The sequence below is a fragment of the Larus michahellis genome, chromosome 2, assembly GCF_964199755.1.
Source record: "Larus michahellis chromosome 2, bLarMic1.1, whole genome shotgun sequence".
Lineage (NCBI taxonomy): Eukaryota > Metazoa > Chordata > Aves > Charadriiformes > Laridae > Larus > Larus michahellis.
The window spans coordinates 50807282-50834187 of NC_133897.1; the positions used below are offsets into that span (position 1 = coordinate 50807282).

General features: G+C 41.0%; 1 protein-coding gene across 1 annotated transcript in view; it reads right to left on the bottom strand.

The window, feature by feature from the left end:
- Positions 1-8377: 8377 nt before the first annotated feature.
- SUSD5 (sushi domain containing 5) overlaps positions 8378-26906 on the bottom strand; it is a 41975-nt gene continuing 23446 nt past the window's right edge. Inside the window, exons 4-5 of the mRNA XM_074573486.1 lie at positions 19564-19752; positions 8378-9768 (exon numbers count right to left, since the gene is read on the bottom strand). Coding sequence (XP_074429587.1) covers positions 8483-9768; positions 19564-19752 — 1475 coding nt within the window. The 3' untranslated portion in view covers positions 8378-8482. The remainder of the gene's footprint in view (positions 9769-19563; positions 19753-26906) is intronic.

Here is a 26906-nt window from a genome sequence, read left to right on the forward strand (position 1 = left end):
CCAAGTCTTACTCTTTCTATTGAAACAACTTGTGGTTCCTGTGTGAGGCAGGACCTGTCTTTTATAAAATAATGATGGTCAATGTGTTTAGTATTCTGTTCTGTAGAAAACAGTTCACATGGTTTTTTTCTCTCTTGAGGGACTATCTGCAGATTTTTCATCCAGAAGTAAGTACAGGTGGAGACGGAGGCAATTTGAAGTGGAATCGTGAAAAATATTTGCATGTGAATTCCTGACATTTTTATTAACTATATGGCAGAGTCCTATACAGAAGTACTTTGAAGGCCCAGAAATTACTGTGTTAGAGGTGAGTAGTAAATTAGTGCACAAGACTCCTGAAGAGCAGAAATCCCATTGACCTCAGAGGAGGATCCAGGATTTCATCCTTTGCTTTCCTCTTTCAATTTTAAGGACAGAGTCCTGCAAGTGGTTTCATCCCACTTACGTCAAGGGGAGACAAGAGCATTCAGTGCCTTTATGTCTGAACCCTAATTCACCTGAATGGAAGTGAATTGCAAAACCGAAATCAGCTTTAGGTTTTTAAAAAGGCAAAACATGATCTACACTACCTTGGCAAGTTGTTGCTGCTACAGTTTATGTATGCTATAGCAGTATAGTTTCTATATTATAAAGTGTCTACAGAGAACAAGAAGGGGAATCCACAGGATCAGGTTTAATTGTCCTTCAGCGTGTTTCATCAATGAAACATTTTGAAATGTTAAAGTTGTGTGTGAAAGGTGTTTGGAAGATCAGATTGGGTTTCTTAGCTTCTTTAATATAAATCACAACTAATCCCCTGAAGTTGTTGGGCAGACCATTTTATTCCCCAAATTAAAATCTATCAAGAGCCTTTTAACTTCAGGAGATTTACCCAGCTCCACTTGTGGTAACAAGACCAGAATGTGGCTTGCTGTATGCCTTGAACATGCAGAGGGTGTATCGGATTTCCTTAGGCTTTTTATTCCACGCAATATTAGCACTCCATTTATTGTAGTTTTATGTAAGAATTTAACTTTGCTTTTGAAACTTACGAACAGTTGATTGTAAACCATCACTTTATTCCCCATGAAATACATGTATTATAATACCCAGCTGGGGGAGCTTCTCCAGTTTGTCCTTAGCTTTCTCTTGCTGGAGGTGTGTGTATGCTCAAGATAGAGGTCTGGAGGCCTCTTTTGTCCTGCTTTCTGACCTGCATAAGACAACACCAGATTTCCTCCTCAGGAACTGCACCATTGATGTTAAGAGCATATGCCCAAATAACTTCATCTTTGATGCTCTAGCTTTCGAATCCAGAAATCCCACCATTAAAGGGCATGGACTTGGTTAAGGGTGGATGGAACTATCTACTATTCGTTTTACAACAGTTTTAGTTTACTTTATTCTTCTTACCGTTTATCAAACTGACTTAGGAGCTCCAGCAAGCACAGACTGTTGTTTGGCTATTTGCTTCTGGTGCCCTAGCTCTTTTGTGCTGTCTGCTTGTACTGCAACGCAAACCTTGAGGACTTCCAAGAGGGGTGCCTATAATTCAAGTTCCTGAGCCTAAGGTTTTCCATAACTCTACATCTTGTGTGGAAATAACGTGTGTGCATAAAGCTTCTGATCACATTTTGCCTGTTGGTGAAGCAAGTAGCGTATGCTACAGTAGGCAGTTCCAGGATCTGTTTGGTTTGCCACCCAGAATTATTTCTTTCCAGTGAGAGAGCTCCCTTCCCCTCTCCAGCACTCATCGCTACAATCTTTTTTAAAGAACAAAGTATGTGGTAAAATATTGTAATATTTTCATTCCACCAGTAAAACGCTGAGCACTGGAGTTAACCTGCTTTGTGATTCATTTGACTGCAATGGGTTACACTGGGGATACATTTAGCGCCTATGAACCCTAATTTTTCCTCTTCATCAAACAGTTATTCAACCATTGCAAGTCTCTCGGGTGTTATCAATTTTCTGGTAAGCCTGTGAGTCTGTCTTTAAGGCTTCCTTAGCTGATCTCTTTTCATGTTCAGTCATTTCCTCAGCTCTCGACCTTACAGCTAAAATCCCCTGCCATTGTGCCTTCTCAGGTGGGGATTTCATGATTTACTAAGATGTCCATTAGCCAATGATTTATTTTTCTTAAGCCTACACAAAGTAAGTCTGATGTCCTTTACTGTTCTGTTTAACTTGAGGAGGCAGCTGATACTCTTGTGGCCTCCTGAAAAGGCACTGTGATCCCTTTTTCATTTTGTTCAAGTGTCTGTGGATTGTTTCTGGCTTTCCTAATTTCCACTACTATGGTCCCAAGCCAGTTCAATCTTAATAAGTACAAGTAGTTCTCAAACCTTTGTTCTTTTCTAATGAGAAATAGCTCCTCTTCCAGTTCTTCAGTATTTATTGTGGCATTTTTCAGCATTCTCAGGTTCTTTTAACTGATTTTTCTTCTGCTGCTGCTATTGTTAAATGCCAACATTTACATGTGACTGCAATAAATTAGTGTCTTTTCTTCCACTTCTCTGATCCTGCCGGCTCTTCTTGGGAGGCTGCGGAATATGGTTCTTGCCTCCCTTCTACCACCCCAGATTCTTGCAGTTGTGAGTTGTCTGCCTCAGATGTTAGCAGCTTCTGCCCAACCCATCCCCTGATGGGATATTTAGATTTTGTCTCCATTTCTTTTTTGGACAAGGCTTCAAATATGATGCTGATGCTCAGGAAAGTGTCGTTTTCTTGAAGCCACCATGTTCGCATGACTGACTTGACCACGTGTCTGCTGTGACTGGGCTGAGCCTGGAGACAAAGTTCATATGAACCTCGGTGGTAGTATTGCTTGTTGTGGAGCTGTACAATTATGCTTTTTAATAATCGCTCGCATTTCTAGTAACAGGGATGGCTATTTGGGTAGCTGCTCTTGGTCTCCGGTCCTCCGTTGCTGCCCACAAGTAAGTCTGCGATAATTCTGAGCATGTCATTCAGTCACCACTTAGAGGTGAGCGGTGGGTGAAGTCCATCTTCTGGCCCATGGCTCACACAAGGGTCTGCACGCAGTGCGAGTTGTGGGCTTGATCTCTTGTTGGATGGGGTCCTGCGTGATGGGGAACTGCTTGAAAGCTGAAGATTAAACCAAGTCACAAATGCCGGCACACTGAAGTGGATATGTCCCTGCCCATGGCAGGGGGGTTGGTACTAGATGATCTTTAAGGTCCCTTCCAACCCAAACCATTCTATGATTCTATGATATCTGGTTACGTGAAAAACAAGACAGCTGGCTGTCAGGACTATCTTATGTAAAAACTAAAGCTTGGGCAAGGGAAGAGATTCACAGGTTGGAAATCAGTGTATCTGACAGATTATGCTAAGTATATAATCTTTTTCAAAGTAATACCTGCTCTTACTGATAGTGATTCTTCATGTGGTACTGGCTTCTTACTATTCATCCTCATAAATAGCAATATTCATTAAAAATGAAGAGAGGAGGTAGTGAGTTTTCTGCTCAAACTTTAATTCTGTTCCCGTAAAAGAGCATCACAGGCTCCACGCGTCTGTGTCTTGGCAATTCCAATAGCCAATAAAGTCAGCTACGAAAAACAAATACGTTCAGAATGATCAGTTCTGGCAAATTCAGCAGGAATTGAGGTGTCTTGTTGGGCTCTTTCATTTGCTGCAGCGATTCTGCAAGCAGACCTTCATTAGTTCTGTTGACAATACATGAGCCAAAAGCAAATTCAAATTGCTTCATTTTCCAGAGCTTTACTGCTTTGGAATGCTAAAATATAAACCAAAAAGTTAGTTGGATGCTGTTCTCAATTCACCTGGAAAGCCCGTCCAACCATTTTTTCATACTTGCCAGAATAAGTTCGAGGTAGAATTAAAGGCGGGTCTCCTCAAGACAAGCTATTCCTCTGAAAATCCTATAGCGTGTCCTGCTTTACAAAGCTTTTTCTCCATGCACTCTTGCAATTAATGTCCGCTGTGTATCTATCTCCACATCCTTTACGGTGAATTACTGCTCTATACTGATAATGAAGGCAGACTTAGAAAATCTTTCAATTTCTGGAGAGTCTTCATGAAAAATTGTTTAAATAGCATGCAAATTTTACAGCTCTGAAAACGGAGTTGTGATTAGACAAAGATTTGTTGGATTATAAAAGTACAAGTGTTTATTATGGCTGGTACTGAGAATAAACAGTTGCCCGCATATGCCAGCTACTATGGAAATATGTTTTTAAGTTCTAATGTGAGCTGTAAACCAAAGCTACTTCAGTTAAAAAAATTCAATACTTAAACTGTGGGGAGAAGCAGTCAGTGCCAGAGAAAACATTCCCATTTAATAATGTTTGAACATAGAGCTGTGATGCAGTTTGTAGCAAGGCAGTGAGAAAAACCCACAACTAATCCTTCATTGCAGCTGTCTGAACTTTTGGTTGTCTGCCATACTTTAAACAGCGACTTCTTTTTTCTGGTGACTCAAGACTTGAATGACCTAGTGTGGAGAGTTTAAGCTATATACAAAAAAGAAGTTAAGTAAGAAATAGCCAAAGTAAGTTGGGTCGCACACCCCAGCAAATCAGGGTTTTGTGTCTTAAGTCCTCTTCCGTGCCTAGGAAAAAATATTAAAATAAATAGATACCTTTTTATTTATTTATTTTTGGCAAGGAAATATTCCGTGGTTTAGACACCCATCTCTCTTCCCTCCCCTCTTCTCTCTCTTTAGAGTACCAATGAAACTAAATTCTGTAGAGAGTTCTGAATTGTTTAAGTTTATAAACGCTAATCTTTTCTGTAGGAAAACTTTGTAAGTTTTCCTTGATTATTTTTAACTTTTTCTTCCCTTTGATGTCCCTTTTGGGGTGGGCCTTTTAAGCAGCACGAAGTAACAAACGTGCTGTTTTCCTGATTACTTCTTTTGCAAAGTGATGGAACTTCCTCACTTTGAAATGGAAATGTGGGTGTCAGAGGTGTAACTTTATGTGACTACTAGCTCTAAAGAAAAAAGATAGGGCTTTCTGCCTTTGCCCCATTCTCGCTATCACTTATCTGAAAAGGGATTAAACGTTTATTATGCTGTGCTGGTGGTAATTCTGTAGTTTGACAAGTGTTACAACAAGCTAATCGTTTCTTGTTATGACTTTTTTAAAATGGTCATTCGTGGCTACATATTCTGATCTTTCACAGCTACATATTATGTTGTATCTTTACATTAAAAATTATTCCATATAAAAAAACCCATAAATTCTTTTCATTGAAGAAAAAAAATCAATCTATGCAATCCCCAAAATAATAGCTTTTGAGGTACAGTATGCAATGAGGCGATACAGCACAACAAACCACATATTGTCCCCTAGCTGGCAAATGGAAGGACAAGCACAGAAATTGAGGGGATTGCAGCCAGAGAACTTACTGAATACCTAAAATACATTATCCCAGAGTTTCTGTACAAAAACCTTTTGGTTGCATGGGCTTGAACCCCCGAACGCTGCCGGTAGCTCCGATGTTACACCCCACAGTGTCACTCCTCAGCCCGCCTGACAGAGAATTTATAGAGGGCTCTGCGCAGACACAGCAGCACGGGATCTATATGAAATGGGGTATCAGTTAAGAGGTGGTTGTTAATAAAGGAAAGGAGGGGAAAGGGAGAGCATGTCTCCATTTTAACACCAGTTAGCTGATTCTGGCCAGCCTGTTGTAATATGTGGCTTCCCTGGAAGCGCGTGATACATGACTTTTATCACAGAGCAACAGATCAGTCTCTTAATGACTGGATGTCACCATCGCAAAATCACTCCCAATATTTCCCCCTTTTTTTCTTCCCTAATTTCAGCGCAGAGCTGGCACTTTCAGCTTTTGATTCCCGTACTGGATAACTTATCCCTCCCTGTACTTTGTCCTTATCATCTTCAGATTTTTTATTTACTGTCCTATATTTATTGTTCGCCACCTCTACTGTCTTTGATTAGCCAAGCTTCGCACACAAAAGGAGGTCTAAGTCAAATGTATCATTCTTGGGCTGTTTATCCCCATATTTTTATTAGTTTTCCCAAACTCCCTGAATCGTTCTGTTAAAGTGGAAACTGTGAAAACAAGCAGATGCTGCTGCAAAAGGGGGTAGATGCTCTTCTGAGGAGAGCTGGGCTAGCAGCCCAAACTGAACACTTTTTAGCAGATTTTTTTTAATATCAAAGTGTCTTCTCCAAGAATTATCCAAGTGACAGACCTATCTTTTCTCCACAAACATGGGGGAAAACTGGATGATTTGCACAAGAACACACACAGGCACTTCCTTTCCCTTTTTTGTGTAACTTGATTTTTATTTAAATACCTCCAAAGCATTATGTTAATGTACATTTTCTTCTGGTTCACGAATAACAAGTCTTTCTAAATCTCACATAAGATCCCTGTACAGTTTGTGTTTGTAATTATATTTTGAGTCTCATTTTCACAAGTTCAGTTCCTGAGCCAAATAGCATTGACTTTTCATTTTGAATGATGCTACACAGAACTGTAACGCATACTTCTACCTTTCAGTTAAACAATATTTTTAATGGATGTTCCTGTATTTATTTTTCAGCATGTTTCCATGAGATTACAGATGGTATGTTTTAGTTGAGTTAACAGTCTCCATAAAGTTGCTTAGTGCGAAATCCATTGTGGTTTTCTTTTTAAAATGTTACTGAATAAAAAATAGTTTACAACAGAAATTCTAGGTTATTTCGTAGTCTAGAATGCATTCAAAGCATAAAGTCATGCATATGTCAGAGAATATTTACAAATCTTTACAGTTTTTGTCCTTTATTTACTGCGGCTCTTGCCAGGCAATTGCATTCAACTCTTACCACTCTGAGGTCAAATTCTCCAAGATAACGTATAGCCGTTGGCTAAAAATGCTTTGCTTTCCTTACCAGCACTGAGCTTGATGGCTGTACATATGATGGACCCAATTCTGCACTCCATTTCATAGAGTCTACCTTCCATGGAGTTTGAGACGGTTATCACCGTGACTCAGGACAGAACACAAAAATGGGGTGAACTCCACCCGGTCACCTTTTCTTACTCCAGTATTTTGATGTGTTGAACTGCTGATGTATTTTGGCTAAGGCTGTACAATAGAGTGTCAGATTAATTTATTTCTGACCTGCAGATTATTCACAGTTGCCAGTCTTTCTCCTCTTCGTTCAGAGAAAGGTAAGGAAGAGTATTTTGTACTCAATGCACCAGAACTATGTTAAGGGATTCTAGAAAACCTTCTCCCCTCTCTCCCTGTTTATTTTCCAAACTGGTTGAAAAGGATCACGCTGTTGGAAAAGCCTCTGTGTTTTTACACTAACATCCAATCTAGAAGCCAAGTGTTTGCGTTTTACCAACTGGATGCGATTTCTCACTTGCCCAGGTTTGCTTTATCTTTAAAACCACAATAAGCAGCATTCAAAATGGATACCCACCTCCCATACCCAATGTCCACCCCAGGCACTCTCCAGCTGATGAAAGAGCAGAACGGTGAAAATCAGTCCTTCTACAGAGTTCATATGGCAGAAGTATTATATGTGGCTTCAGTTGTCAGAGGTACTACTGGCTGTGAATTAAAATTCAGTATCTCGGTCAGTCGGTATCGTGTTCGGAAAAGCAACCGACTTCAGACAGAGTTCCCCTGGAAAGTGCTTCATCACTGTCTGGCTCTGTAATAAGAGGCTATTCATCATAACACCTGGATTCAAAGGTGTTCTGACTCCTCTCCTGCTGATACTCAAGGTAGAATGGCACTTACAGCGTTCTCTGAATTCCAGGGAGATGTAATTCTATAAAAAGATTAGTATAAGAATGGCACTTCTTCACTAAGGTTAAAAGAACACCTTCCTGAAAAAGACCGTAATGATCCAACATTTGTGGCTTGTTAAATTCACAACATTGAAGAAAAGTACCTTAGTAACCATTGCAATACTATCCATTAAAGTATGGTAGCAAATAGTTTTTCTTTTTAAGACACATCAGGTAATAATTTGTTATGGTGGTTTACCCTGACCAGCTTGGGCAGGTTCTAAAGAAGGAACAAACACCAAATGTGTGGTTGCTCCAAAAACATCCTTGTCCCCTCCTTCCCTCCTTCTTTCCCTCTTCCACTGAGAACAGACCAAGAAGGCCTGACCAGCCCTGCCATTACATTATAACCAGGTAACACAGAAATTAATCAATTAATTTATTATTAATAGGAGCAAAATGTAAAAGCGGAACAAATTGTAGATTTGTACTGCCAAGCACGCTGTGTCCTGCTGATGTCTCCAAAAGACCCTTGTGATAAAAACGTACAGATTCTTTAGCTCTGAAGGGTCGAATATGCTAAACTGCGATTTCAAAAGGATGAAATCTTTGCTGTCTTCTATGTTCTTTTAGCATTCTTTTTTTTTCTGCTTTCTGCACTGCTGGACTTTAGCATCCATGAGTCATGTGATCCTTCTAGCATCAATATGTTTTGCGTCTGATTTCTAGCATCCCTGCCTGGTTAGACCCCTGGTTAGACTTTCTGCATTTCGATGTGCTGGTGGTGGTAGTGGTGGTAGCAATGATGCCTGGGTTGACACCTTCCATTCAGTTTATAGACAGAATTTTTCTGCTGCCGTTTTTTGAAAAACCACACAGCCAGGACAGCTGCAACCAGTAACAAGCAGAGAAGAATCACAATTACTGCTATGATAGCACCTTTACTGGACTTGGGACAATCCTCTCCCTCACATGGCTCAGAAGTGGGGACGGGCTTTTCTCCAAGGCCCTGGGTGAGGTTTTCTTGCTCAGCTAATTCCTGGGACGACGTGTCAGTAATGATATCTGGAGCTGGCGCAGTGGTTGCTACTTGTGCTGGGTAGGCGGTTGTTTCTTTTGGTTCTGCGTACGGAGTGTGATCGGAGGGGCTGACCATCACAGAGGTTTCTGACAGGGACGTTTTTAAGCTGGTTATGTCAAACAGCATCGTTGTACCAGGCTCCTGAGTCACAGTTTCCAGAGATGTAGTTGGGTGGTCCCAGGCGGCATCGTTGTAACCTCTGCTCACACTCAGGTTCTCCAGACCACTCACTGATGTAAGTGGTACCAGTGTCTCCTTGGCACCTTCATCATCTATCCTTGTTGTTGCTGCCACAATCTGTGTTAAACCTTCTTCTGGAGCTGGGCTACCATTGCCCGATTTTCTTACTTCAACATGATTGGGTTGGTCAGTCGTGAGGACAACATCATCTTCTGTTCCCATCGAACCATCAACTTTATCCCCCTCCTCTTCATCATCCTCTACCACTTCCTGCGTTACTGGATAGCCATCTAACCACGACTCGTCAGTGATGGCAACTGCATCTATCTCTGCCTTTGTATCATTAGTTGTGAGAATGGGTCCAATGGGGAAATCCTCACTGTCATAAAACATTTTGGCACCAGGTTCATCATAGGCTGTCTTCACTCCAATGTGGTTATCATCACCTTCAGAAAACTGTGCTTTAGTGGAATCATCTGTCTCTCTCTCTGATTCAGGCTCACTGAAAGCCTCTGATGGAAACCAAAACAAGTTTTTTTGACTTAGGAGTGACACCGGGGATTCAGTTGGTGCCCTGCTTCCTTTTTCAGAGGTGTCTGTGTCCTGAGTAACACCTTTGGTACTTCCAGTTCTTCCTTCCTCTGAACTTTTACTGAAGGAAAGCTGTTCTTGCTCCTGCTCCATTTCTTCTTTGCCATTGACATGTTCATTCTCAACAATAGGTATTGATCTGTCATCAGGAAAGTTATCTTCATAGTCAATGTGTGCCTCAGTTTCATCTAGAAACATGAAAAAAACCCACAAAAGCTAACATTTAATTCCTTCAGAAAAGCCCTGGGCTCATTTGTTACAACACACCAAGAAGAAAGGTGCAATGAGGAGTGACTTTTAGACAGCATTTTTCATTCAATGTTATTGTTTATTTGAAAAGGGGATGGTCCACCATAAGCTGATAGTCAATATCAAGTTTTTTAAGAAAATCAGGATAGGTGTCAATGCTAACTGCTAATATCTATCCAGATTTAAAAACAAGTCCTCATTCCTGCTTATTGTTTTCTCAAACCTTCACTCTCCCTAACATGACTCTTTTTGCCAGACTTCAGGAAAATTTTTCATCATATTCAAGCAAGAAATGGGTGTGGAGAGGAGTGTATAGCAAAAAGTAATCAATTCACAATTGGACTTTAAAAAAAAAAAACACCAAAAAACTAGAAGTTTTATAACAACTTCATCCCTTTTAAGCCAGTTGATTTTAAAGGATTATATTCAGTACCTTATGTTCAGTTTTTTGATCATTATACTACTTTTCTTCAATGGCATTGGTGTTGCAGTGATACGACACCTGGGGCCAGGTGAGCTGAATGGTATTTCTCATTCCATGAGAGCTCTTCAGAGCTGCCCGAGGAAGACCCCCACACACCAAAGCTGACACTGAGTTCTGCTCATCTTCATCTGAAGAAAGCAAGATGTACACATGACTGCAAGGATAGAAAACTCTGCCTCCAACACGTAAAGCCTAACACCTAGGTATCAAGACAATAGTGTCCGTAAGCAACTCTCAGACTTCCAATTTTAAGAAACTAAATGTTAGCAAAAAGAAAAGAGAAAAAAAACCCAAACAACAACAAAACCAAACCAGCAAAAAAATAACTAAGTGCAACAGAGGAGCAGATTCATCACAAAGTTTGAGTTTGATTTAGAAATACCCCCCATGCCTCAACAGACCTACCACTCACAGCAAAATAGACTTGAGTCAAAGCCTGAAGCTAAATGTTCGAATTTGAATGAAATAATGCATTGTAATTTATATTTCTTCCACTCTTCTAAAACCTTAGCTCAATGAAAAATATTCCAAACTAGACAGGGTGGTTGATTTTCAGCTCACACAAGTTTTACTCCATAGAAAGTTGATGTAATTGCTGAGATTTATGCTGGCATTAAAAGTCCTAGAAAATAGTGCCTTGGGATATGGAAAATAAAACAAACTGATTCAGGGTGAGAATTTTTCTTTTTAAGAGAGTGTTTAGTCTTTCATGAAGACAGTGAAGCAATAGACCTGGCATGACATGGGGAACAAGAAATTAATAGGAGAAGCTGTATTACAAATCAATGCATTCATAAAGCCTTATCTTTTTTTGCCTTTTTACACTTAACCAACTTTGAATCACATTTTCATCTGGGGCCCACCTCAATTTCCGAATGAGTCACATTCTCCTTGGAGACTGCTTCCCAGACTTCTGGCAGAGCCATATTTGGTCTACTCTTAAGAAAGATTAGAAATATCGTCAAAACCAGTCTGACCAAAAACACTTAGTGGTGATACAGCTCACACCAGCTAACTTTTTGCCAGAGCAGCTTAAGCCAGGTGCCAGAACAGAATGAGTATTAGCAAAAGGTATTTTTCTTGGAATAGCATCTGGTCTACCATAAACCAAAGCAGTTATGCTGAGGAAACCGAAATGTGCGACATAGCCTGTGGAGAGTTAATACCTCTGTGAAAGCTATCATGCTGGCGAACTGGATGTTCTCAGCAGGTCCTCTCATCTCACAGCAAGGCTGTAGGGTGAAACCTGCGCATGATACAACAGCACCAACAACGGACCCCTCTCCCTCCCGGTCCCGGTGTCCTCATCTGCTCGTGTAATCCTCTAGACCCTCTCCGTCCTCTCCAAAGCAGGAAAAAACTTCCATCTGGTGCAAAGACAACTTAACAGACAGGGGAATCCAGCTCTCAGAGTGGAAAGCTTCCTGGTAGGACTCTCTTTTCAAATTCATCCTAAAATCTTTTCCAACAGTATTTCAGACTTTCATTAATGACTGGAGTGTACCTCTGAATACCAAAGCACTTTAGCAACGTATTTTTGAAGCTCTGTGTGGCACTGGCCATCACTATGTAGCACTTATAATAGCCATCAAATGCTAGTCTCACTTTGTCCCTTGACTCGCTTTCTACTTAAGAATTTTTCTCCCTAGCACTCTCTTTGCATGGAAATGGTGCCTCAAGCCATTTTGTCCTCTTACCATCCAGACTCCTGCTAAAAGTTGATATCTGGCAAGCCTGCTTCACTAAAGCCCAGAATGTCTCATGACAGCCTATAGGTGTCCATTGGATATATGTGAACTCGAACATCGTAATGTGAGAACCAGTTACCAGCTGCGATGGTCATTGTTTTCTTTTTTGAGATGAATCGTCACACCAGTCTGTCTTCACCTGTATGTCTCCTGTACCTTTAGTTTTGCCACTCATCTATTTTTCAGACTACAGTAATCCAGCTGAGGATGAAACATTGATTTCTATGTTATGGTGTTCTAGTGCATGCACACGCACCCGTGAACAAAAATTAGTCATTTGCTTGTGTTGTTTCCTCCAGACCTATTCTTTGGTTAGCTAGTATTCGGCTTATTGACCATTATAGATCACTGGTGAATGCTGAACAACTATAGCAATGTGCTTTCTATAGAATTTGAAGCTCTTCCCCTTTAGTGCCTCTCCTGCTGTGTACTTTCAACCCTTGAGAAGAAAGTCCTATGGAGGCACAACAGGAAAGAGCATGTGCTCCTAGGAAAATAGGAGTCCTCAGTCTATCAGAACATATTACGGGTTTATTGAATCATCAATCAAGTCTCCATCAAACCTGCTTGTCTTTGGGCCTGATCCTGCATGTATAGAAATGAATCGGTGCTTTCTTAGTACTCAGCTGAGGAAAGAAAAAGCCCATTGTAGTCTAAAGAGAGCCTGAGATTGGAGCTCATTATGCGCTGCTCGTCACCGCATAAGGGAGTCTTGTTCCTTCTGACAATCAGATTGTAGCCCAAGTTGTAAAGCTGCTATAATGTATTTTCATACGCAATCTCCTGTATTTGTGTAGTTTATAGCAAAGACTATCAACATAACTAATGTTAGCTTACGGGATGCCAGAATGAAAGCAACTATTGAGCTCTCAAACCATCAAAGGAAATACAGACCCCCTTCCTCCGAAGCTTTGATTTATATGATCCTGAATTAACTTACACAGTAATAATATTCTATTCTTTCTTCTGGGCCTCAGACCTTCAAATGGGGCTTGGACTTGATATTTAGTGAGTTTGTGTTACCATGACAATCTTTTAAGTCAGCCATGAGCTTGATTTTCCAGGAACAGATTGCACAACTTTTGCACTTCTCTTTGCTCACCTCCTCAGCACTTTCTTGAGCTTTCCAGCTCTCTGAATTTTAGTCTCAGCACTGAAGAGCAACAACCAAAGTCAATTGAGCTCCACCTCTTATCCAAATAGTTGTAAGCTTTAATTATACACATTTTTAAAACAGCTAGCAAACTGATTTAAAAGTGGTTGCATCTTTCTTCCTACCCAGGCAGGTCTGGTTTTAAGAAGAGCCAGCACTGAAATTAATTAGTCCAAGACCAAAAACTTTCTATATTTGGTCATTGTTACATCTTCCCCTGCCCTGCTCTGGCAGACTGAAGGATCAGTGAGTTTTGATTCACTGTCTGAGGGATTACTGAGGCTGAAATGAACATTTTACAGCAACAGATGCTGAAATGGCATACTACCAAAGATGTAAAGCTCAATTAAAAGGTAAAATCCTTTTAATTCAGCCTTGTCCTTTCTGGGAAGCATCCAGTCCTGAACAGCTTTTATCTCCTTCAACTTTTGATCCTAATGTGAAAACATTGACCAAACACAGAGACAGGCAAAAACAAAGAGCCTGGTTTTCCACACTCTAGGATCAGTTTAATTTTTCTTCTAGATAGCATATTGGCATCCGAGCTCTATTTTGAGTGTTGCTATTTTGGACAACCATAAAGCGCGCTGCATATTTTCTGGATGTATTTTTGGAGTACAGGAAATTGAAACTTGATTCTATGTAGACCATCACTATAAACATTTCTACTGCATAAAAACATCTTTATTCTAAGAAACTCAAAGTAGTTACAGCAAATATCAACAAGCCGGCATCTGTCTTTAAGGGTGGGAAGGAAAAGTGCATGTAGACCGACTTGCCTAAGATCAGTCAGATTTGTGAACTACAGCATCTCAAAGAAATTATCCATTTGACTTGGATCAGGCAGACGGACACACTTCTCTCCAATCAACCAGAGCACACTAGACAGAATTTGTGTTGCCTTTTGTCTTTTCCAACAGCTACAAGAGGTTTTTATTCTAGCAGAAAGCCTGCTTATATAAATAAATAACCCATCATAATTTTTAAAACTAATTCCATTTGGCAGAATCGGTTCATGCCAGATCGATACTTTACATTAATCTAATACAACCGCTCAGTGACAGACCTGAAAAGAGAACCAGAGTTTGTCATAACAATTGTTTGGACAGGCCACGGACATATTTTGTTGCTTATTTTATATGTGTGTTACAACTCTCCCTTTGCACTGTCAAAAAAAAAAAAAAAAGGCATTCCTAAATAAGACCAGAAGCCATTAAAAAAAAAAAAAGAAAAAGCATTAAACGGTGCTGGGTAGTCATGTTTACAGATTACATGAATGGGAATCAATACTGTTCTTGAAAACAATGTTTGAAGTAATAAGAACAGCTGAATCAGGCAAAAAGGGTGGGAGCTGTAGGTGAAGCTTTCAGAGGTGGTCAAAGTCAGCCGAATCCTCCTTACACTGAAATCACAAGTACCGTTCTCACTGTGGAAAAGTGAGACCAGCTCTGAATGCACTAGACAAATATCCAAGTATTGACACCGGAGAGATTTCTTAGATGTGCAGAAGATATGACCTCCCCTGCCACACGCTTGTAGTTGAAAAAAAAACCACCAAAGCAGTCAAGGGAAGAGGATAAATATATGACATTCTTCTTAGCCAGTTTTAGGGCAGAGATGTGACATGATTTCCCAGCCATTTAATCTGTCTTTCCTTTGAGGAAGCAAACTCTCAAGGACACAGCCTAATGCGATGCAGCCCTGACACCCCACCGCTACTGAAATGTTAGTATTAATGCTCCTGATATTGAACCCGTGGTTCATTTTGGGAAAAAAAAAACAACTGTCATTTAGCAACAGTCGCTTTAGTCTGTGTGCCTGCAGGACAGCCACAGCGTGGCACGTATACAGCTGCTTTGAGACCTTACTACAATGCCAATCTTCAGGATATATTTTGTGAAACAAATGTGTTCTCTCCACAGAAACAGAAAAAATAATAAACCGCGAAAAACCATGTATTTCCCTGTTCTTTGCTTAAGGTTGCTTTGTTGGGTTGAATATCCCTGTGTTTTCAGCTAGAACACAGCGTCTTTTCATGATGAGAAATTGCAGGAAACACTAACTATACAGAGACACTTTTTTTTCTTAAAAAGCATCTTGATTAAAAATTACAGTCCATTACCTGGTGTGCGCAATGCACATTAAAGCCACTTGAAATGAACTGGTTTCCTAATTGCCAACATACTTTACTGTATCCAGAATACCTTACTATACCCCCAAAATTATTTTGTTCAGTTATGCCTATAGCCAAGTTTGCCACATATTTTGGATTATACGTGTATTGATGCATAATATTTTTTTGGCATTTAGTCTGCAAATTTGCCGACTGTATGGTCGTACGCTGACATCCTGGGTGCTGATAGACTGTATGATACAGACAGAGAGATACAGAATGGACTGTATCTCTCTAACTGGATCAAAACAGAGAGGCAAGATGATCATAAAGCTACTTCAAAGAAATTTACGTGCTATATTTAGACGCTGCCATGATGATAGTTCTTCAACTCTGTATTTGCTCTGGGTGAGCATCTGGGAATGTAAAGCTGGGCATTATAATGTGGCAATGTTACCAAGCGGGTCACCTGCAAATCTCAGAAAGCTTTATGGAGCTGGATAAAGGTTATCACTTGTTCGTGGATGAGGTGGAGTCTAGTGACTTCTCTAAAGAGTAGTCTAGAGACTTGCTCCAGGTCTCAGAGGCAGTGCAAGAAGTAGGAACAGGCCTTATATCTTTTAATCTTCTGGACAGAGTTTTCCCCCTGTGGCCCAGTTGTGTTGGTGTAGGAGCAGCGGGGACACTGCACATTTCCAGTTGCTCACCCAGCGCAGATGCAGAACAAGGGAACCGTATCATCTTACCAGCCTCTAAACATAGCACTTCATCGAAGTGGCTTCAGGACCATCTTTCCTCTGATGTGAGACAGTCGGGACAGAAATGCTGCCAACAGGGATATAAATTTTCCGTTTAGTCCGATCATTAACCTTCATGATAGGGAAGTTACTCCCTTGCTTCCAAGCACTTAAAAAGTAGTGTGTGTGCTGACTTCTGGAGTACTTAATTATTCTCCTCTCTCCTAGGACCCCAAAATATCTGTAAACTGTAAATCAGGTTTCTTTTAATTAAATTCCTTTTTGTTGTTGTTCTTTTTCACTGAATTCTTCGGTTTTTAAAAATAATGAACCACAGTATTGCACATTTCAGTCTTCCTGTAAAGCCTCCTTTCTTAAAGAATTGTCATCAGGAGGATTGAATATATAATTATTAATTGAACACATATTGTATTTTCTATCCCAGGTCCTTGAAGTGTTTGAAAAACATTAATCAAAGGAAGCCCCTCAGCACGAAGTCCACATTTAAATCATTTTAAAAATCATAATCCACAATATTACATCTGCTCCCAAGTTCCAGTGTTGATGTTTGTGATTTTACAGCCACACTTTCCTATTTCTTTTAAAAATATTTTTCTCTCCCCTGCGGCTGTGTGGAAGGCTCAGGCAAAACAGGGGAAATAAGACTATTTATCCAGGGAAAACAGTGAAACACACACACAACTTAAATGGCCTGATTCTTTCCCTTCCTTACTTTGGTGTAATACCGTTTTATTTCTATGTGTGATACAGTTAGCATTTTCACTAACCTCAGTGAAGGAAAAGAGAAACGTCAATCTGCTGTGGATTACAGCAGATTCGGACCCACCGGGGTATCAGTTGCAGATACTCTTTTTTCCTTCTTTCCCTCCACGCTCCTCCTCCACTCCCTGCACTATTTCACTTAATCATCTGAACTGCTGTTTGTAAGAACAGTTCTGGAAGCTGAAATAGTTCACAAAGATGTTGGAATTTTTTTTATTTTTTTTTTGGTAGGTCTATACTATCATCTGGATGGTTTAGAATATCTGATTCCCTGGTGCGCAGACATGACCCATTTCTACTAAGAACAAGTTTGACGTTTTCTCATGGTTATCCACTGCCTGCCGGTACATATTCATGAGTAAAAATAACTCCTTGCAAGCCCCTGGGCATTAAGGAATATATAGGTTCCGAAATGGATATATATGACTATATATTGGTAGCTCCAGCTCAGCTACCCAACAGCTGCCCATTCCTCTGCTTAAAATTTATCCGTTTTGCCAGAAATATCATCCTAAAGGTGTGATATCTCTCTGAAAAAAAATAGTAAGATACTCTGATGACTGTTCTTAAATATTGGAGAAATTGTGAGCTTTCCGCACTGAGCAGGGTAACATGAGAAGCAGAATGAGAAAGCAGAATTCGGATTGCATCCACATCCAAACCCATGGTACTGTTTAGCCTATGTTTAAACAAGGGGAAAGTTAAAAGTTTGTTGCAGAACTTAACTACCATATAAAGGTGGATTTTCTTGAAGGTTTAAATGAAGGAGATACCATTATTATAATTTCCCAGAGCTTTTACATTTTGTTTTTTATTTTCTAACTAAAAGCCTGATTCCTTGAGTCAAGTTATTTGGTAAGAAAATTCACTTTCATTCCTTTTAATGGAGTAAATATCTGGGTAGCTACTGATGTGTTTGTAGAAAAAATCCTGAAATCATAGTGCAAGATAAAAATTGCACGCCTTTTTAATGGGGCAAATTAAAAAATAATACAGTTCTTTAAGCTTTTCTTCTCACTGCTTAGCTCTAGCCCAAGTTGTATTTCTGCCACTCTGTCACAGACTTCTTCTGTGGCACAGCCAGTTCTCTTAATTTACGTAGGTCTTTAATTTTCCTAAGATACGAAAAGGAAGCAGCATTTATCATGTATATAAAGCCAGAAGTTCAAAAGTGCTAAAGCAACTAGTAGGAAAGGGATCGTAAAAGCTCAGATCAGCCAAACCAGCTTCTCATGAGCCAGTGGACAGGGTCTGGGGCTTAAAAGATGGACAGTTATTGTATTACCTACTTTGCGTCCCCAACAAAAATCCAAGAACACCTAAAGGATCACAGAATCACAGAATGGCAGGGGTTGGAAGGGACCTCTGGAGATCACCTAGTCCAACCCCCTGCCAGAGCAGGGTCACCTAGAGCAGGTTACACAGGAACGCATCCAGGTGGGTTTTGAATGTCTCCAAAGACGGAGACTCCACCACCTCTCTGGGCAGCCTGTTCCAGTGCTCTGCCACCCTCATAGTAAAGAAGTTCCTCCTCATGTTGAGGTGGAACTTCCTATGTTCAAGTTTGTGCCTGTTACCTCTTGTCATGTCAATTGGTCAGCTCAATTTAACCTAGTAAATATAAAGAAGAGGGGGCGGTTGCATATGGGTCTGCTGTGCTCTTGAGCTATATTGACCCCTGTCTCCGTGTGGCCACAGTACCACCGTGGCATCTTGTCCTTCTAAGGAGGATTCTGTCTCAGGGGCCTCAGCGTGTAGCACCACGTAAGGCTGGTGACCGGGTGATAAAGCCATGGACAGCCTCAGAATATCTATGGTAAGGAAAGATGTTATTGGCGTGCAGGCCATGCTTGGTGCTTGCCTACAAAAAGTCACCAGCTTTTCTCTGTACTTGCTCTAGGTTCCCACAGGTGAGAACAAACACCAAGTTTTCATTTCAGTAGCCTGCTCTGTAGCAAGTCTGTGGCGTCATGTGAAAATATACATAGCAGAAGACATACAAAACCTGCATTGTACACTTTATCTGGTAAGCAATGACTTTGGCTCATTAATGCTGCCTGGGCATGGCTGTTGAACTACCCTGAAAAAAATACCTCTGATATTTCTTGCAACATCCGTAGTAATCGCTTTCCTTGAGTAAACGAAGTACAATGAAAAGTTACAAACCTCATCCAGTAACACAATGAGCACATACGAGATTGTAAACAGCTGATTTCCAGAAAGGGGCTGATTCTGGTATTAAATATGCAGGTGAAGGTTATTTTCCAGTAATTAAAAATTATGTTCAGTACTAAAGAAAAATGGAATTGTGGGAAAAGGAAGGAAGATGGTGGACTGGAAGGCAGGAGCTGAGTGATAACCCTGGGCTAAGACTCAGTGAATCCCTGAAATGGGTTAGCGAACACAGAAAAAAATTATAATGGCATTAAAAATTCCAATTTTTTTATTTTGAATGGCTCCTGCTACCCAGAAATAAACTTCATGCTCATATAAGTATGAATAAACTATCCTCTCCTGTGGTTTACTGGAGATACCTACCAACAGGATTGTAAAAACCCTGTTGGGTCAGCCAAGACATTGATGCTCCAGTCACCAAGACCTTCAGGGGGACCGCCCATGCCCAGGAGACACCCCTGTCAGCCTGAAAACATTTCAGTTGGGCTGATGGGAGGCTGCGACCTCCCGGAGGGATGCTCCGTGTGCCAGGCGAGCTTACCTTTGACACAGGCCTGAACCTGCCCGTACCACTCCCCGCAGCTGTCGCAGAGCAGCGTGAAGGCTGTCTCCTTGTTGCCCATGATGTACCCCTGGGCGCAAACGTACAGCAGCTCATCCCCCATTTCAAAGCCAGTGTGGCCGTGCAGGATGGTGTGGGGGAAGGACGGCGGGTCCCCGCAGGGCTTGTCTGAAAGGAAAAAAGGCATGAGATTGTAGAGACTTTGCAACGGTCTTTAAAAGCAGTGCTAACAGCGGTGCTAAAAGAGTTAACCCAAGGGCAAACTTACACATGTCCACAGAACTCATGTGCCTCATCTGATTCACACCCTTATCCTCTCTCATAACTATTTTCAGCCTGTAATTGGGAAGGTATATATTGGGCTATCGCTGTGATGTGATAACTGTGATATTGTCGATGTGTCACAGCGATGCCTCTAAAGGGGCTTTGTTTCCAACAAGTCAGCCCAGGATGGGGGTTAGAATTGGATGATCTTTAAGGTCCCTTCTAACCTGAACCATTCTATGATTCTATGATTCTATGTCAAACTACAGCTGTCTTCTCCGCCTGCTTTTATAAAGCCCTGGGTAGGTTGGGACTGAAAAGCAAAAGCTTCGATACAGTCATTCTGAACTGCAGAAAAGCTTGTGAAATTGTTTAATGTCACTTTAATGTCTACTACACTGTAGCAAGCAGGCAGAGGCCGAGCAATGACCCAATCCACGTTCACAGAAAGAAAAGGTCCAGGTGGACACCAGTCCTTTTTGAGACTATATCTAATCTTCTAGTCTTTCTCAAAATCCAAAGTTTCTTCCCAGATACTCGAATTTCCCCTATTTTAGGTTAGAGGCACCCTAAAATAAATAGTAACTTGTGCTCTTCAGCTTAACAACACCCAGGGGTAACATAGCTCTGCTCTCTGTGAGAATCTGAAGAGCTAAATTTATCAGGATATAAAATCGAATAAGTTGTTTGTTAATATTCCTGCTGACAGCACTAAAAGCCAGGAAGCAAAAATTCCTATAAACAATAACAAAACTGACTTGAGTTTTTCGCTGCATGAAAGAAGTACAGAGAGGAGGCAGAGAGACAGCCGCCAATACCAGTGTAAACTGAATTTTAACTCTCTTTTTCAGGCTTGAAGAATCTTGGCTATTGTTAACAAGATGGGTCAAGATCTTTTAGACCACTTCTAGACATTGCGGTTTCTCTTCTCTCAAAAGTCTTCCTCTCTCACAAGTGCTCTTCAAGAGGGGTTTGCCATGTCACCTTTTCCTCCAGAGTTTTTACAGTGCCTTTTGGAATGGACATCTCTTGGTTACAGAAAAAACAAAACAAACAAACAAAAAGCCTATAATGCAAGAACACGACATTAACGAGAAACCCAATGGACAAAGTGTGCAGTGTTGGTACAAATAAACACTTCTATATTCTTTCTCAAATCTGGGATTTTTTCCAATGGTTCTAGAGCCCTTATTGATTGTGGAAGAAAAAAACAATTGTTCCAGTTGCCAAAGTAACTGAAGATTCAAAACCTGCTCTTGTCCTGATACAGAACAACCAAAAATTAAAAGGCTAAATAGGTAACAGCTCAGGAGTTCTGGTAATTATGTGGCATAAGGGAAACTCAGGGCTAGGTTTGTGTTCTAGCAATGATCTGTCCTGTTGAAACAGTTTGCCTTTGTACAAAAACCTAACTACTTAGCTGGCTAAGCAAAGATTACGTCCCTTGGAAGCTGAAGAAGTGACCTCCAAGACTATGCTCCTAAACATGCAAAAGGAGAAACATCTTCAGGGAGCATCCCTGCTACTTTGCTAGAGTCTACTTTTAGGACAGCATCAGCACAAGATCTTATAAACAACGTTGTCATTGACACCAATTCACATCCAGGGTTTTCAATGGGTAAAATTTTTTTGCCAGAAAAGCTTTTTTCAACCTACTTTCCTGCATTTGCCCAGGGGGCATCCTGCAAGATCCTTGTGAGTCCCAGCTGCAGCTTTTCCCATCATCTACCCACTTCTGACCCAGGCATAGGTAAATACATGTTTACTTAGGAATACGATGTATTTATGTTGCCAGTTGTTTACCTCTTGGTGACATGAACATCCCACGATAAACATCCACAGTCTGTGAAAGTCCTTTTGGATCAGGCTTTTAGAAATTGTCTGATAGACCTGGCTAACCACTTCTCAACTGGGTACGCTGAAAAACATCTGCCACTAATTTAAGGGACATGCTACTGAAGGCAAAGCTTTGAAGTCTATTCTCCGTACTGTACACATACATATATACTGTCTAACACCTTCAGAAGTTAGTGGGAGCTATGCACACACACTCTGACAGAAAAAACAAGCTCTTGAGGCTACACAAAGCTCAGTTTATGTACAGTCTTATGGAGGTTTGGCATCCGAGGAAGTGAGGAGCAGTTAGCAGCTAATGCCTTTCCTGTGAACTGGTCGGATGAATAGAGATTGATGTGGATGAAAGGAATAAAAAAATATTTTATTGCTTCATAGGAAGGCTACAGACCCTTGCATTTCATGTACTTTATTTATGTAGCTACTTCCACCAGCACAAACGGGAGCTGTGTATCTACTCTGAGGGCAGTATTGATCCCAAGGCTGTATGGGACAATTATATGTCAGAGGGTATTCTTATCTACAAAGCCTTGCTTCTTAATCCTGTGGCCAGAGAAAGTAGAAAAGTAACACTTACATTTGTTAAATATGGCAAACACATTCAAAAAGCACATTATAACCTTCCAGGAAAGAAAAAAGCTGAAGGGAGCTTTAGTGTAAAATTTAGCAGCAGACGTGGTAACAGAGAACTGTGAGATCCTGAAAGAGAGATCTGGCTGATGTGTGGATAGAAAGAAAAGCAGAGATTTTAAAGATGTCCATGGATGAACACTGTATAGGGAACTTTTGTCTCTCATATGAGACTTTGTAACGTCATGTCTTTGCTGCAGAGGATATTGAGTGACAGTATGGACAAGCGTGAGCGAAAGCTGATACCCTGCAAAGACATACTCAAGTTCCTACATCCATTTTGCTGCTGTCCCCTCCTGTGTAAGATGTACAGGAATTTTCCAGGTTGCAGCATCTTACGGCTCCTCGTCCTGCTGCACTCTCCGTTGCTATGGCAATTCCTGCTCAGCCCTTTGCCAAACCTGTTCTTTCTGGTAGACGTACAGAAGTGCCACTGGCACAGCAGCTCATCAAACTGAGCCACTTCTGGGGACAGGCTTCAGGTTTCTGTCTGCAGCCTTTGGACCAGGAGCTGGCAAAGCATGGGCTTGTTTGGAACAACAGCTTGTGCTCAGTGCTGGCATTCAGGCCATTTTCTCGCTGGAAGAGAGAAGGCAGATTTGGGCCACAAAGCGTGACAGAGGGTGTGTTGGCAGCAGCTCATCATGTAGAGGAACAGCAGTGCTCTTTGTTAAGGTGACCACAGGGGTTGCCTGGAGTGGTGATGCTGGTAGATGAGGACTGGGCTGCTCCATTGCTGAACTCTCCATCTGGACTACTGCTTTCCCCCTCACCTATCCTCCCATAAACCAGCATATTTTCTTGTTAAAAAATGAGCCCAATACATGCTTCCCAGTAGAATTGCTGGATACTTGGGCCCCATCCAGCAGATCCCATGCTCTGCGTGCTGGTGTGAGGGATCACATCTCAAACCTGGAAACTCGGAATCTGGTTCTGGACATCGTGGCCCTTCCTGAGTTTGCCACATATCGACAGTGAGGTCAAACACTTAACAGGGCTCCACACATTGATAGCTGACCTCCAGCAAGCAAGGATGGATTGGGTTACACTGCAAGACAGCACAGAACAGATATAATGTGATGTTGAAGTACAGAGAAGATCCTCATGTCAGCGGTAATTTGGCACAGACTGTCTCCTGGAGTGAAAATCACCACCGCAGTCAATAAAGAAGTCAATATACATGTGTAGAAATCAGCATAGAGCCAACATCTGACAACTGAATGGGAATAAGCAGCACAGCAAAGATACAAGTGTTGAGTATAGATACGTTAGGGCTAGTAGTGACTCTGGTTACAGACCTCTTAGAGACTCAGTAATTATTTTTTACAAGGGACTGAAGACGCCTCTTGTTAATTGAGCTAGCACATTCAGTCACGATTGGCTTTTAGGAACTATGGCCCCTCTGAAGAGTAACTTCAACTCCAAACCATGTGTGGAAAGGAGTTTGTGACAGGTGATTTCTGGCAGAGAGTTGACACAAGTCACTTTAAGAACACAGCACCCCTTCTTCCCAATTCAGATTCCTCCAGAAGCATCTTCTTGATTTAAACTACAAGCATCTCATCAGTTTGCGAAGACTTTTTTGAGACGCCTTCATAAAATACTGTCTACAGAACGGACAGACTAAGATCAATGCAAAAAAAAAATCAACTCAAAAAAGATGCAGACTTCAGCTTCCACACCACCTGGCAGAACTGGGAATCTACTGAAATCTGATTATCTACAATTACTACTTTAACTGTGTACCATGCTCTAAAAGCTGACATGAAACATCCTCTTTGACGTAAAACATCCCCTGCTACAACCGCCCAATTCAGTGGAGTTTTTCCAGAGAGACCACTGGAATTTATAGGATGTCATCTCATCGTTAAGAAATTGGAAAACGCAACCCTTAATGCTCAGCCCTCAGTGAAAGATGAGTGTGGATGTTTGTTTTTCTTCTTGATTGCTGAGACACTAAAGTATACGGAATTTTTCTTTTTGGATAAAAATACTGAGTATAAATACAGTACAAAGAACCAAAACTCAATCATAGCCAATGTAAGTGCTGCTTGTAGGCTACCAATGTTAGGATGCCAATACCTTTTCCATCAGATAGGGCTTGTAAGAATTTATTAGTTTAAATGACACCACCAGGTAGCTGGAAATTCACCGTCAGTTATATGCAAAGCTCTGGAAAAGAAAGCTGTAGCAATGAAAAAAATGAAAAGCTTACAGCAAAGCATGACAAATACAAAAAAAACGGTTCAAATACTACATAAAGCAAATTGCAGTTTGATTGCTCTTGTAACGTGCATTTAATATATTTGCTGTAAAGAACACACAATTTTCTTTTTTTCTTACTGCTGAAAACCGATATATGTACATAAGCCATCAAGCTCTGATGGGTATCTGGAGCCAGCAGTCATGTTTAACAAAGTTTGATTTGCATTTACGCTGTACGCTACTACAAGTTGCTGCCTGTTTAGTTTTTCTATGGTGGCAGCAAATCAAAGCCTTATGGAATAGAGATCTTACTTGTTGCCTGTAAATATCAATGGGTCACCAAAAGAAAGAACCAGTAAAACTCGAGAGCTATTAACAAAGAGATCTTTCCTTTGTTGCATTTTAAAAAAATACAAGAAAGGGAACCGGGAGGATTATATACATACGAAATTGAACGGTATGTGGTCCTACAAAAGAATAAGACTGGTAGGAAAAATTACAGCTTTCTGTTTTTCTTGCCTTATCTCTTTTATACTTTGAGGCAATTCCTTATGAGCTTTGGTAGTGAATAAATACTCACTCTGCGGGCCAGATCTGACTTAGTGGGGTACTCCAGTGGTATTTTCAGAAGAGACAGAATCTAATAAATTTTTAGGAAATTTTTGGCACTCAAGGCTAAGAGAGAAACTGCCTGATCTCAGTAGATCCTGAGCTGGTACGGAGTTGTCTTCCTGACTCTAATGGCTGCATAAAACATTTGTTTACAAGGAACTGAGAAGACACATTTCTCTGTACTGCAAAAACTGCAGCTACTCTCACAGCATTCATAAAACATTACAGCTACATCTTTCCCTGTTACACATAACTCTTAGTACCAATTCCCTCTAAAACATAACTCTTAGTATCAAAGATTGCTGTGATTCCTCTGTGTGTACAGAACAAAATCCATTTCAGAAGCATAAAAGAGAAAGAGAAAGAAAAAAAAAAAAAGGTATCTCTCCCTTCAGGATTTTGATTTGTAAAAGCCTGATCCCGTAAGCACGCCCAGAGCTCTCGCTAGCATCTGGCCGCTGCCCTGGCTGTCGAGGCACGCTGAGGTGTATGCTTAAGGAACTCGACTGAGCTCATTCATGTGCTAAATGTTAATTGAGTGAAGGTTAATTATAAATCAAGGCCTAAGAAGGGAATTTTTTGATGGTTTGTACTAGAAGTTTCATGGTGGTTCGAGATGCCCCTAGCAACAACCCTAAGAAATGAAAATAGAGTTGTGAAGAGTTACTACCGCCAACTTAGTTTTGGAAGACGGCTGATGTGACTGTTCCCTCTGTCCATCCTCAGCCTTCCAGCCTGGCTGAGCCTTTGGCTGATTTTAGCCAAGTGTGGCAAAGAGGGAAAGCTGCTGGTAAGTGCCTGCTCATTTTGGTAAGACAAGTTTAAAAGAGGAAAGAGACAAAGCCAGGCATCTTTTCCATTGGGATGGGCATAGGTAGGACTCTGATTTTACTCATTCCCACAAGTGGTGCTGGCCAGCCGATCCGTATTCCATACAGGTGGAAAAAAACCAGCATATTCATACCTCTAAGGCAGCCACAGCACATGTGGCCCCTGCCCAACCAGCCGTGCCCAGACCCAGCAAGGAGCTGACAGTGCCCTGAAAGTGGGGAGATGATGGGTAGAGGGTGAGGTTAAGAAAAAATGGAGAAAGAACCAGATGAATTTCGTATGGGACTGCAGATTATTGGTTGCGCGGACATGGAAGAAATGAAAAAGCTTGCGGTTATTGTGTGTGGGGACACTGGCCTCAGTGTAAGAAACCTGGGATTTATCACTTTTGGCAGGGCAATAGAACTTGCTTTTTGTACTTTATTTCAATATACAGGTCTTAATACTAATATATTACTGTATTATAATTGAAATTGTATCAATTAAAGGCAATGTCCACTTTTCTGAAAGAAAAAAAAATACTCGGGAGGTTTCAACTAAGAAACAATTCATTAATCGTATCTTAGACGTGCAGTTATTAGCCATGTGTACAAAACAGCAGGACAGACATGCTGTGCCTGAGGCTGTGGTGCGGGGTTTGCTGTTATTGCTTCCTACTGGATATTTATGTCCCAAAAATGGAAGTGGCATCCCTGAGGTGTAGGATGTTCTCTCATCAGTCATCTGCTTTGGACTGGCTTGTGTGTCGCTTGTGTGTTACGCTTGTATGTTAAAGCTATTTCCTTTCTAGGCTTTTCTTTTCATGCCAACTACAGACTCATCTCCTTGCCACACAACCTTGCTCAAGCCTTTCTATTCAAGCATCGACTCCGCACCCAAATTTTTTTAGATATTCGAAAAAGAGGGGACCTCATTGTCATCCAGAG